The 14,305-nt window shown below is 45.7% G+C and overlaps 1 protein-coding gene across 1 annotated transcript in view; it reads left to right on the top strand.

Moving 5' to 3' along the window:
• The window catches only part of GABRD (gamma-aminobutyric acid type A receptor subunit delta), a 45,683-nt gene extending 40,024 nt beyond the window's left edge, over positions 1-5,659 (top strand). Inside the window, exons 7-9 of the mRNA XM_063145537.1 lie at positions 247-402; positions 2,986-3,197; positions 5,305-5,659. Coding sequence (XP_063001607.1) covers positions 247-402; positions 2,986-3,197; positions 5,305-5,604 — 668 coding nt within the window. The 3' untranslated portion in view covers positions 5,605-5,659. The remainder of the gene's footprint in view (positions 1-246; positions 403-2,985; positions 3,198-5,304) is intronic.
• The last annotated feature ends 8,646 nt before the right edge of the window (positions 5,660-14,305 follow it).

Genomic DNA, 14,305 nt, shown 5'->3' with positions numbered 1-14,305 from the left:
TAGCTTTACATTTTTTCAATACATATATAAACGGTTTTTAAAATATGAAACATTCCAGTATAAAACACCAGCTTCAGTCACCATTTTAGAATTTTTGGGGGGGAAATCTATAAAAATTTATAAATTGGATGTGCTCCTAGTGGTCGTTTTTGGTTTCGTTGTTTGGTGTGCTGTGCCATGCGCATCACACCGTCTGCGTATTGGTTGATAGCTGTGTAACGCTTCCTCTTCCGCTTGTTCCTTCAGCTGGCCAGTTTCCCCGCCTGAGCCTCCACTTCCACTTGCGGCGGAATCGAGGTGTTTATATCATCCAGTCCTACGTGCCTTCCATACTCTTGGTAGCCATGTCGTGGGTTTCTTTCTGGATCAGCCAATCAGCGGTGCCTGCCCGGGTCTCGTTAGGTAAAAGTGGATTCTACTTTCCCTAGGGAATCCTTGCAGGATGCTAAACCCATTCATAGACCACAATACCTGATGGGACCACAATACCTGTCGGAATGCCTTTCCCGACGTGAACCTACCCGTACACTACATCCAACCTCTAAGGTCTTTCTCCGTGTGCCTACTCCGAGGGAGGCCTGGAAGACAAGGGAGAGGGTCTTCTCTGTGGTGGCCCCCCAATTATGGAATGATCTCCCCAATGAGGCCCACCTAGTGCCAACATTGCTATCTTTTCTGCACCATGTTAAAACGTTTCTCTTCTCCCAGACATTTAACAATATGTGATAAGCTTCACCGATCCTGGATCTGTTTTAATAGTTGTTTATAAAGTTATTTATAGTTGGTTTTAGATGTACGTTTCTTTGTATGTTGCATGTTTTTGTGGTTTTAAATTTTGTGTATTGTTTTGAATTGTTTTAAACTTATGTATAAACCACCCAGAGAGCTTCAACTATGGGGCAGTATTGAAATGTAATAAATAACAACAACAGAGGTAGAATGAGGTGTATGGAGCATTTACCCTTCTTTTTCTCTCCTTGCACTATTCTTAGCCATTTATTACTTATTACTAGGGGTGTGCACGGACACCCCCCCCGATCCTCTTCGCGCCCGATCCACAAATTGCGGATCGGGCCCGCTCCGCCCCGCCTCGATCCGCCTAGGGGCCACTCCGCTCCACTGCAGAGCTCCGGCTCTGAATCGGAGCTCCCCAGTGGCGGGGAGTGGCGCCAGGTAAGCCCCCTCCCTCTTCCCCATTACCTGTGTCCGTCCAGGCCCATCCCAGCTTCACTAGAGCCCGCGGCTCAACCAGGAACTGTAGGCTCCGGCCTACACTTCCTGGTTGAGCCGCGGGCTCAGTTGAAGCAGCTGCGGGACTGCGGACGGATGCAGGTAAGGGAGAGGAGTGGGGGTTTACCTGGTCCTGCTGCCGTCACCGCATGGGCGGCAGCGACAGCGGCAGGGCCAAGTAAACCCCCCTTACCTTTTTTGCAGAGCTCCGGATCGAGACGAAGGATCCGCCTTCACCTCGATCCGCTCCGCAACGCTCCGCGGCTCCCCCGATCCTCTTCGCCTCCGCCTTAAGGGGAGGCGAAGCCCCCGATCTGCTCCTGCTTCTCCGGTCCGAGGAGAAGCGGAGCACATCCCTACTTATTACCCTACATTTGTCCCCAATAATATAGGAAGTTGGCTTACGCAAGGTCAGACTATTTTTCCCATCTAGCTGTACTGCCCCTAAACCAAGTCCTGGCTCTTTGCCAGGATTTAAAAGTAAATACAGGGATGTATTCAACAGAGAAGTCAATTTAGCAAGCAAATGGTCAAGCACGGTTCTACCAGGCCCACAGGGTTCCCCCGCCCCCCAGAGTGAGGTCTGGAGCACAGCCAAATTCAAAAACCAAGAAATCACGTAGAAACACTGTCTGAAAACAGAGTAATTGGGAAGGGGGTCGTAGTCATTTGAGAAAATAAGAGCCCTGCTGGATCAGACCAAGGGTCCATCTAGTCCAGCATTCTGTTCACACAGTGGCCAACCAGCTGTCGGCCAGGAGCCCTCAAGCAGGGCAAGGGTGCAACAGTACCTTCCTGCCCATGTTCCCAAGCAACTGGTGTACATAGGTATACTGCCTCTGGTCCTGAAGTTAGCACATAGCCATCAGGACTAAAAGCCATTGATAACCTTCCCCTCTAGGAATTTGTCTAGCCCCTGTCCAAATCGGTGGCCATCACGACATCTTCTGGGAGCGAATGCCATAGTTTAACTATTCGATGTGTGATTTGGCCCCCAAGCCTGGTATAAATGACTAATAACTTCGACGCTCGACTTCTGCAATGCGCTCTACACAGGGCTACCTTTGTGCCTAGTCCGGAAACTTCAACTAGTTCAAAATATGGCAGCCAGGTTGGTCACTGGAACATCTAGGGGTGACCACATCACACCAGTCCTAAAATCTTTTCATTGGCTGCCAATTAGTTTCTGGGCAAAGTATAAAGTGTTGGTTATCACCTTTAAAGCCCTAAATAGTTTGGGTCCAGGCTACCTGCGGGATCGCCTTCTCCCGTACAATCTGCCACGCACACTCAGGTCCTCTGGGAAGAATCTACTTCAGTCAGCAAAGACTAGGCTGACAACCATAACCCAGAGGACTTTCTCTTCTGCCGCTCCCAGACTGTGGAACAGCCTGTCGGAGGAGACTCGTCAACTTAACAGTCTTTTAGCATTCAAGAAAGCTATCAAGACTGATCTCTTCCGGCAGGCCTATCCAGTGGAATTTTAGGATATTTTAGTATGTTTTTAGGATGCTTTTAGGATGTTTTTAAGCAGTGTGTACCATATTTTAATCAGTATTTTATGTTTGCTGTTGTGCCCCGCCTCAATCCAATCGGAGAGGCGGGTAAGAAATAAATTATTATTATTATTATTATTATTATTATTATTATTATTATTAATATGCAATAGTAAAATGTGAATCACCCGCTGGGTTCTTGTCGAAGTAAGCTCCATTGAACTCCATCTGCGATGTCCCTTTTCTTTGCTTCTCTCAGGTATAACTACAGTCCTCACCATGACCACCCTGATGGTGAGCGCTCGTTCTTCCCTCCCGAGGGCTTCTGCCATCAAAGCCTTGGACGTGTATTTCTGGATTTGCTACGTGTTTGTCTTCGCCGCGCTGGTGGAGTATGCCTTCGCTCATTTCAATGCCGACTACATGAAAAAGCAAAAAGACAAGCTGAAGACCAGCAGGCAGACCGGAGAGGTCAGTAAGACCCTCTGGTGGGTTCACACTCCGATACACCCATTATCTTTATTAAGCCCAATGTGTTTTGGAAAGAATATTCCTTGTTTAGGGGCTTCCAGTTGTCTTTGTACATGTAGGTTTTGGAAAGTCTTACTGTTTACAGCAGTTCCAGAATTTGGAGGGCCTTTGAGCAACACACACTCAATGGCCCCCTTCCATCCATGTTCCTCATCCTTTTTCCCATCATTGCTATGACTTGCTTGCCATGGCATCTGCTCCTCCTCCTTCTCAGCGTTGCCTGGATCAGAGCGAGAGGCAGGTGAACAAGCAGGTTGCCATGGCGAAGAGGAGGAGCAACTCCAAGGTGCTGTAGTCATAGAATCATAGAATAGCAGAGTCGGAAGGGACCTACAAGACCATCGAGTCCAACCCCCTGCTCAATGCAGGAATCCACCCTAAAGCATCCCTGACAGAGGGTTGTCCAGCTGCCTCTTGAATGCCTCTAGTGTGGGAAAGCCCACCACCTCCCTAGGTAACTGATTCCATTGTCGTACTGCTCTAACAGTCAGGACGTTTTTCCTGATGTCCAGCTAGAATCTGGCTTCCTTTAAATTGAGCCCGTTATTCCGTGTCAAGCGCTCTGGGAGGATCGGGAAGAGATCCTGGCCGTCCTCTGTGTGACAACTGTTCAAGTCATAGAATTATAGAATAGTAGAGTTGGAAGGGGCCTACAAGGCCATCGAGTCCAACCCCCTGCTCAATGCAGGAATCCACCCTAAAGCATCCCTGACAGATGGTTGTCCAGATGCTTCTTGAAGGGGCTCAATGGGCCCCTGCTGGGTTCTGGGCCCATTCAGATGCCCAATCATCCCTACCCTTGACGACAGTCCTGGTTTCAAGCTACCTAAAACATAGGATGTATCAGTAAGACATCCCAAAACATACACATAGGCCCTTTCTACACCTAAGGGTTCTCCCAGGAAAATGGAGGGAAAATGGAGGGATCGCCCCTGCCTGCTCCCGGGATCCCCTGTGTGGCATTTATTTATTTATTTATTTATTTATTACATTTCTATACCGCCCAATAGCCGGAGCACTCTGGGCGGTTCACAAAAATTAAAAACATTCAAAGTATAAAACAACAGTATAAAACCATAATATAAAATACAATATAAAAACTCAACCAGATAAAAACAGCAGCAATGCAAAATTACAAATTTAAAACCATGTTATTTAAAATTTATAGATTGTTAAAATGTTGGGAGAATAAAAAGGTCTTCACCTGGCATCTAAAGGCATATAACGTAGGTGCCAAGCGAACCTCCTTAGGGAGCTCGTTCCACAGCCGGGGTGCCACAGCAGAGAAGGCCCTCCTCCTGGTAGCCACCTGCCTCACTTCCTTTGGTAGGTGCTCGTGGAGAAGGACCCCTGAGGATGACCTTAGGGTCCGGGCAGGTACATACGGGAGGAGGCGTAGTGTGTCGCGTGAACCATGACATAGCTTAGAACCATTCCTAACCATGGTGACTGAATAGCAGAGTTGGAAGGGGCCTACAAGGCCATCGAGTCCAACCCCCTGCTCAATGCAGGAATCCACCTTAAAGCATCCCTGACAGAGGGCTGTCCAGCTGCCTCTTGAATGCCTTTAGTGTGGGAGAGCCCACAACCTCCCTAGGTAACTGGTTCCATTGTCGTACTGCTCTAACAGTCAGGAAGTTTTTCCTGATGTCCTGCTGGAATCTGGCTTCCTTTAACTTGAGCCCGTTATTCCATGTCCTGCACTCTGGGAGGATCGAGAAGAGATCCTGGCCCTCCTCTGTGTGACAACCTTTTAAGTCTTTGAAGAGTGCTCTCATGTCTCCCCTCAATCTCCTCTTCTCCAGGCTAAACATGCCCAGTTCTTTCAGTCTCTCTTCATAGGGCTTGCTCCATTAACTTTTTGCATGACTATATTGTCCCTTATGTTCAAGTTCCTACACCACACATCACCTCCGCTGCTCCAGCCAGCATAGCTAATGGCCCAGGATGCTGAGAGTTGCAGGCCGAAACATTGGGAGGGACCTAGGTTGACCGACAGCATGCTGATAGCCTTCCCAACTGGTCTCTCCTCTCTTTCCTCTTCCAGGTCAACGTGAAGAACGCCATTGTTATGTTTTCCCTTTCGATAGCTGGCGTCAACCAGGAGTTTGCTGTTTCAAACAGGCATCGCAGAGTTCCAAAAAACCTGCCTGGGGCGTTTGGTTCAGTCGAAGTAGAAACAGGAGAGACAAAGAAGCAACAGGAAACCAAGTCTGAGAAGAAATCCGGCCTGAAATCTCTCTTCAAGCCCATTGATGCAGACACCATTGACATATATGCTCGGGCTGTCTTCCCAGCAGCCTTTGCAGCAGTCAATGTCATCTACTGGGTGGCTTATACAATGTAAGAATTCAAAATGGAGGCTAACAGGTCACTCACATGTTCTGGGCCAAAGTGGAAAGTTGTGTGCGTGGACCCTTGCTCGGGGCAACCTTTTTATCACAGCACTTCCAAAGCCAGGAGGATATTTTGCGAAGACAACAGATTCTTCTTCCCCATATCTTTTACTGAAGGCAAAGCCTTGATAAAGACTAAGGAGACAACAGACTCATTGGCTGCTGCCCGTTTTTATCGACTAATTTTGTTCTCGAGTTCTGCCGAGACTCCACCACATTCAAAAAGCCTGCACAAAAAGAAGGTGTTTTGCTTCTTTGTCCTCCTACAGACTATGGCTGTAGGAGAATGCCATTCCTGTTTACGAATCACGCGGACACGTCCCATTCGCAAAACCGAATACAGCCACGAGTTGGATTTTTGGGGGATGGTTTCACAATTTCCCAAACTTGCAGTTGCATTCAATAGTATGCATCTGTGCAAGTGTGCATTCCCCCCCCAAAATCCGCACTTTCACTCTTTAGCCTATTGGGGGAAATGTGCATTCTCAATCGGGGAAAAATGTGGGGGGTTGTTTTTTTTAATGCAAATTTTTTTAATTGGGAAAAATGCATGTTTCCACAAATGCACGCTTTTCCCCATTAAAAATTTGCATTTTTTCCTCCAATAGAGTGGGGGGGGGGAGAGATGTTCATGTTTGGGAAGGTAAATTGAGCTTCAAGGAGGAATTTGGAATACCTCAATGAGCTTGAACAACCTGGGTTGGCCCATTCCTAAAGAAGACTGTCTCCCGAAATGGGGCCAGGGCAGAACCCATAAGTAGCAGTTCGTGCATTGTTGATGGATCTGGAATAATTTGATGTGTTACCAGGGCAGAATTGCTTTGGGGTGATGCTGAAAAGAGTGGCAAAATGCAAGGGATAAAATGAGCCAATGGATAATCTGGATTTTACCACATTTTAAGGCCCCCGGTAGTTACCTGACTGAATATAATTTCCTGGTTTGGACTAGAAAAAGCCTAGCTGGCTGGCTGTTCATTTCTTCATGGTTCTGACCATCTTTCTTTCTCTCTCTCTCTCTCTCTCTTTCTTGACAGCCTTGCAGGGTTTTTTTCTTTCTTTACCACAGAGTTTATGTCATCTCTCTACTGAAATGATGATTTGTATCTATGTCCAGTAAGTTTGGAGGCAGGAGTTGATGGAGTGTTCACGTGGGAAGTGCCATAGATTCTCTCCTTGCCCCCCGACCCCAAGTTCTTTGGTAGTTTTAAATTTGAGCAGCCAGGGTAATAATTGGGTTATTTGGTTGGGTCTATTTTTTTACATGTATCATTTGTCTTGGATAATGTATTCAAAGCACTTTTTCCAACATGATCTTTTAGCCACAGCATGAAATAAAGCCTATGGCACACGGCTCTGTGGGAAATGTTCTTCTATCAGTGCTGCTTCATAATTGGGTGAAGGGAGCAAAGACTCAGGGTTTTATCACACCAGGGTTATACTGTGAAATCACTGTGAATTGCGTGCAAAGGACTCCGAAGTTTTCCAGCTTAGAATCTGCTTTTATTGCGAAGTACTCTGAAGTTTTCCAGTTTATAATCTGATTTGACTGTGAAGTACTCCCATGCATCCTGCTTTAATTGTGCTATAAAGCCAAAAGACCCGTCCTATTCTGCTCCTACTTTTGGAGCAAATCATTTGTTGTTTTCCGAGCGGCCACTGGGGGCACAGGAGCAGAAACAAATCCGCCTTACATCTGCGTAAACTTTAAAGATAAAGACATCAAAATTGGCACAGTAATAGATATTAAGGAGAGCTTTAAGCATACCAAATTTGAATCAGATTGGGTCATCCGTTGATTTTTAATGATTTTTTACATTTCTATCCTTAAACCCATTTCCTGGTATGCAAAGGATCTTAGAAGCGCTGCCGCCCGGGGTGTGATTTAGCTAGCAACAACGACAACTACGACAGCTTAGCGCTGTAGGGGATAATTCGAGGGAAACAGGTACGTGGGATGAAGCTATTAGTGGAGGTGGATCACAATTCCTTTGAGAATCAGGCGTCTGCAAAACTGCAAAAAAAGAAAAGAAAAAAGGAGGATGTTTTTAAAGTACTTGTGGTTATTTCCCCCCCGATATCCCATAACAGGAATGGGGAACCTTTGGTCTTCTAGAGGTTGGTCTCCAACTTCCTTCACCCCAGCCAACATGGTCAGTGGCTAAGCATGGTGGGAGTTGTAGTCCATCAACATTGTAGAGCCGGAAAAGGTGTAGAAAAGGACAACTGAAATTATTGGGGCCTGGAGCATCTCCCCTATGTGGGAAGGTGACAACAGCTGGGATTGTTTAGCTTGGAAAAAAGGAGGCTAAGGGGAGACACGATAGAGGTGTACAAAATGATGCATGGAGAGGGAGACATTTTTCTCCCTCATAATACTAAAACCCATAAAATTGATTGGTGGGAGATTCAGGACAGATAAAGGACCACTTCACACAGCGCAATAGTCAAACGATGGAATTCGTGATGTGGAGATGGCCACCAGTTTGGATGGCATTAAAAGGGGGGTTATATCTTGTGGAAATGGCTATTTACGGCAGCCGTTGTGTGCAAGATCAGCTCTGTGCACTTTTGGGAGCACAACATTTACAGGCAGTGGGGAGAAGAGGGGGGGCTCTTAGGGGAAGAGGGCAGCTGCTGGGCGCTCATGGACTGTGTGGTGAGCCATCCAGGGTCTTGTGCGGGCGGGCAGCAGCAAGGCCATGCACCATCCACTCCCAGACACTGGTAAGTCTGTCCATTCCTAGCAATGCATGCTGGGAGTTATAGGACTTCTCCTCACTTCACACTACCTCTCCCTTATGCAGCCACGAGCAGGAGGCATAGGGCTTTATAAACAAAGAAGGCTTTAGTAATTACAATAATGACATTGACTAATAAATAACTCTTAATGGCTGTATCGACATGTGATCTCTCCCACCAAATATTCTATATCACACACTCAAAAGAAATTCCTCTCACAACCACTACCGACCTTCACTGAATACTTAACTCTCAGTGGGCCCATTCAGAAGACACCTTAAACCATGGCTTTAACCACAGCGGTTAAGCCAGAAAACCAGGCCGTGTTCATAAGACACCTTAAACCATGGCTTTAACCACGGTGAATAAGGCTTTTTACTTTATTCACCATAGTTAAAGCTGTGGTTTCAGGTGTCTTCTGAACACAGCCCGGCATTCTGGCTTAACCATCATGGTTAAAGCCATGGTTTAAGGTGTCTTCTGAACGGGGCCTCTCTCTCTCTTTCCCCCAACTCTACCAGACCATTTCCCAATCTCTGATCTGAACCCACTTTAATCTTGTCCATGTCTGCCTCCCACAGTCACAGCACACTTTATATAGCACACTCACTTCGCCCCTCCTCCTCTCTCAGCCAATCAGCTTGCAAATGCAAATCCACTATTCTCACCCTAGAGATACTTAGCAAACCATAGACCTATTCCAAGAACACACAGTTATAAACATAAACTCAGTATGGACAGATGTGCAATGTTACAGAGAGCATCACGTGGGGTGTCCCAGGAAGGCACTTTTGCAGCTTCCTTCCACACTAATGTTCGAGGAAGAGACCCATGCAACGCAGGAAAGAGGGATGTGGCTGATGTAGCTGAACACCATCTGAGCAGCATCAGGAAAGATATCTGAGGCACAGGGGGAAATGGGGGTGCTGAGGTTTATAATGACACACTTCCAAAAGCTCCCTCTTCGCTCCTTAATGGAATTGTGTTGCTCTAGCAGATAATGAACTGAAAAACAAGTGTGGATCCAATGAGCCTTCTAGAACTGGAGTGCCAGGCAAATGCTTAATATGGGCTCTTCAGCTGCTGCTAATAGGTGCTGTCATTAGGTTAAGATATTCAAACGCTTTTAATGTTAGTTCCTCTGTGCCAGAAGAACTAAATGAAAAGCTGGAAGGGGGGTGGGAGAAATCACTTGAATGTCCACAATGATCACATGTAAGAAGCATTTCAATCGTGCTCCTCACTGTATTTACTTAGAAGTAAGCTAATTAAAGAGACGTTGTGGTGTCCAATAAACATCGAACATTTTTTTTTCTGAATAAGGCATAACCTAAGATCCCTAGACACTTTAGATACAGACACTAAAGTGGTGATCCCATCTTAATACCTGAGATCTCCCCACATTTCTGGTTTGCTAGGCATTAAATCTGAGTGTGGGTAGAGGCATCTTGACTTGTGGGCCCTGCATAGCTGTGTAAAGCAGCCTGAGTAGGAACATACATAATGGCAGATTATTTGTCTACCTAGATCAGCATTATCTACTCTGACTCCAAAGTCTCAGCCAGTGGGGTTTCCCAGAATCTCAGGGCCAGCCCTATCATGAGGCAGGGTGAAGCAATGGCCTCAGGCAGCTGATGTTGGGAGGTGGCAGGAAGTTGTTAGAGGAGAGACCTGAGTGCCTCACGGCCTGCACTATGTTCCCTAAGTTAACCTGCTGCCTTCAGGTTCAATGGAGGATGCAGTTTCGTCACGTGTGTCGAAGAAACAATTCAATCAGTTTTTGTACATGAAATGGGAGAGAGCTCCGTCTTGATCTTTGTCTCAGGAACAAAATGTCTTGGGTCAGCCCTGCTGCATCAGCTACCTGATCCTTTTAATTGGAGATCCCAAAGATTAAACCTGACCTTCTGCATGCAAGGCACCTGTTCTACCACTGAACTGTAGTTCCTTTATAGATCCAAATGACTACTGCTAGAAACCAATACCTCATCTCTTACTCTGAGCTCATCTACACCAAGCAGGATATTCCACTATGAAAGCGGTATGAAAGAGGTATATAAAAGGCAGGAGCCACACTACCGCTTTATAGCAGTATTGAAGTGTACTGACAACTGTTGGGGCCCATTGACACATAACATATACCACTTTCATAGTGGAATATCCTGCTTGGTGTAGATGTGTCATAGGCCTCAACAGTTGTCAGTGCACTTCAGTACCACTATAAAGCAGTAGTATAGATCCTGCAGTGCAGTTCAATACTGCTATAAGGCAGTAGTGTGGCTCCAGTCTTTTATATACCGCTTTCATAGTGGAATATCCAGCTTGGTGTAGATGAGCCCTCTGTTTTCACTTGCATTTCCTGTTACTTGGGATTCATACACCAACCACAGCCTACTGAAAAACTTTTAGGAACTTGCAACTTTGTCCTTCACACAACAATGGGTGTGGAGTAGGAAGGAATATTTATTTATTTATTTATTTATTTATTTATTTATTTATTTATTACATTTATATACCGCCCCTTAGCCAAAGCTCTCTGGGCGGTATACAAAACAATGAACATTAAAAATGTATTTATTTTATTACATTTATATGCCGCCCCATAGCCGAAGCTCTCTGGGCGGATGACAGAAGTTAAAAGCAGTGAACATTAAAAACAAGTATACAAAATTTAAAACCATCATAAACATAAAAACAATATCCTTTTACAACAGCCTTCCTCAACCTGGGGCGCTCCAGATGTGTTGGACTGCATCTCCCAGAATGCCCCAGCCAGCTGGCTGGGGCATTCTGGGAGTTGTAGTCCAACACATCTGGAGCGCCCCAGGTTGAGGAAGGCTGTTTTAAAACATCTATTAAAAACAGATATACAAAAATTTAAGAGCTTAAAAACAGCAATATCATTTAAAACAACTATTCTGGGGTCAGTTTTTTTTTTAAAAAAAAAACCTCAGCATATGTTGTTAACTACCTGGGAGAATAGCACTTTCTCTTTGCTTGATTTTAAAAATTGCTGCTCATCTACCTGTTTCACTTAAATCCTGGTTTTCAAGGACTTTTTCCCCCTACAAAAAAACACAAAAAACGCTGTAGATAGTCGAATACATGCCAGAGTGTAATTTATGTGTGCATTTAAAGCACTTGGTAATTCCTCGCCCACACAGAGGATTAAAAAGAATCTTTAAAAAAAGAAAAAGGGGAAGATTGACGGAATACATGTGCGTGTGTAGCTATAGGACTTAGAACACAGTGTTAAGTAACATCACAGGAGCAAATTCCGACTTATGTGATTTTTTTCTCTCTTGCCCAAAAGAAGGGTATCTTGGATTTTGTAATGTCAATTTTTTCTTTAGTCACAAATAACCCTGCTTTGATCCTCTCTGAATGTATCGCTTAAAAGGCCTCGTGCTTACTGTGCTAAACAAAGCGTAGTCTGTGGATAATAGCTGTAAAGATGCCAGGTTTCCCCTTTACCCCACCACTTTCCCATCTGGTGTGGATGCTGTCGGAAGTGGGTACGCAGCATTTTGTAGGCTGTTTGGGTTCTTGCAATGCCGACAGGATTAAGCAAAGACAGTTGGCCAATCAAACACAATCTGTAAGACATCTGGGCCCATCGCTCGCTTCAGATTGGTCTTTCTTTCTGCTGCACGCAAAAAAGTATTTGAATGCTCCTTTGCACTCGGAACCGTATAGTGGGTTGTCTGCATGTGCTTTCAAAGAACCATCATTTCTGCCCACATGCAGCATCCGCCATTATTTGCTCGCCGAAAAGCGCAGAGGTACGTCCTCGCTCCCTTTAATAGCAAACTCAGCTGGTGAGTGCCAACGGGAATGAGCCAGAAGGTGGGCACTGCTGAAGAACAAGGCAGAGATATCAGAATGCTCTGGGGAACCCTAAGGTTTGCACAAGTGAAAAAAATCTTTAGGAAGTTAGACGGAAAGGAAGCAACGCCACCCTCCACCCTCCCCCAAAAACAGCCCAATCAGGACTGAGCATCCTGAATGTCTGTTGAGGGAGGTGGAGAAGGCTAAGTATCTGTTGGAAGGGTGGGGGGTCGAGTGTTCCGAAAGAAGGCATGGCAGGCTGGCTGGCCACTCCACACTGCAACATTTTGTTGCAAATCCCATTTCTTCCTTCTAATACTTAACAAAGGTGATGGGTGGCAATCATTTTGGAAGAGAAATGGGGCCACCCAAAAATAAGGTAGCGGTTTCTACATAGTCAAGAAGCTACTTAGGTCAGAAGGAGGCAAGCTTATTGCCCCAGAGGGCTGCCAGTAGTGCAGGTCAGAGGCCGCACGCTATCAGTGGAGGAGCAGCAGAGACAAGGTAGAAGCTGGGAGTGGGTGTCCAAAAATGCGACCTCCTGACACCATTTTGACTTAGCCAATTTAGGTGGGAATTGAGAGGCTGGTAGTGGCCAGGTGAGGGAGAAGGTTCAACTGCTCTTCATAGACAGGTGAGCAAATGTGGAAATGCTGTTGTGCTAATTCAGTATCTCAACTGTCTGTGATGAAACCTGTGAATCCACATACCTGATCTGAGAATCTGCAGGCGCTGTTCTTCCATGGGAAACTGCGCAGATACATACACAACATTTTGCAGGGTGGACTGTTCAGCATTCTATCATCATCATCATCATCTATAACATTTATATACCGCTCAGTTATCTAACATAGTTTCCAGAGCGGTGAACATAGATATAAATAGAAAAATAAAGATTAAAAAACAAATTAAAATTATTCAATTTAAAAACAAAGGAGCCAGGAAAAACAGAAGCTAGCTGGTTGAGGAAGGCTTCTCGAAACGGAGTTGTTTTCAGGAGGCGCTAGAAGCAGCCTAGTGTTGGTGCCTGCCTGACCTTCAGGGGCAGGCAGTTCCACAGAGAAGGGGCCACCACACTCAAGGCTCTTCTCCTGGTGGATTCCAATTGGGCCATAGGTCCACGTGGAACCACCAAGAGCATGTCCTCCTCCGACCTCAGTGATTGGGCAGGTAACCCGTGATAGTTCTGCTGTGTTGCATCATGCGCTACCAGTGTACAGAATGCGGCTTTTCAAACTTTGGCTTGTGCAAATTGTAGCAGAGATCAAGGCTTTGAGCAATGCCATCCTCAATTAATATCATGCCTACACCAGGCCCCATAAATTCTCTGGGTGGGGCTGCAGAACTGTCTATGGTGTGGTGGGTGAGCACCAAAGGCACTCCTCATCCAGGGCACTATTATTTATCCTAGGACTGGCCCTGCGTACACCTCACAGCATGGCTGGCTGGGGAATCCTGGGAGATGGAGGAATTTTATCTGTCTAAACATGCACAGAATTGTGCCCTAAATCCAGAGTTTAAAATTACCTAGCTGCACCAATGCCTAATGGTAGGGCTGGACCCCCCCCCAAACCATATAGACACACATGCACCCGAACTGTGGGATGGGAGAGAACGTGGTGTTTTCAAAAGATGGCACTGCTGTGATTTGGCTGGCCAAATTTAAACCTCCAGCTAAGTTTCTTCCTGTGACACCTCTTAGTAAATGAGATCATTTCCCCCATTGCTAATGTGTTAAATGTTTCTAGTTCCCCACAGCAGTTGCAGATATTCATAACTCTGGGAATGCATTGATACTTTAACCTCTCTTTGACGAGGAACCAAGGAAAATTAGTTATCTTCTTAACGTGTTAAACATGGGTCTGGTCTATTTTAAGAGGGGCTAAATAATATTGGCATGGCATCCATCAAGCTAGCTTGCGAAGAAATTACCATGGAGATCAGCTGTTTTTCATACATCGTTGCTCTACAGTTCCTATGCAAGATGGGCTCAAATCTCATATCTTGTACAGCAAGTGAGATCTCCGTCTTTGAACTTTCTGTCCATGTTCAGCTGTTGCATTATGCTTAAATCTTTGTTTTTCT

The sequence above is a fragment of the Elgaria multicarinata genome, chromosome 20, assembly GCF_023053635.1.
Source record: "Elgaria multicarinata webbii isolate HBS135686 ecotype San Diego chromosome 20, rElgMul1.1.pri, whole genome shotgun sequence".
Classification (NCBI taxonomy): domain Eukaryota; kingdom Metazoa; phylum Chordata; class Lepidosauria; order Squamata; family Anguidae; genus Elgaria; species Elgaria multicarinata.
This window is presented reverse-complemented; position numbering and strand designations above follow the sequence as displayed.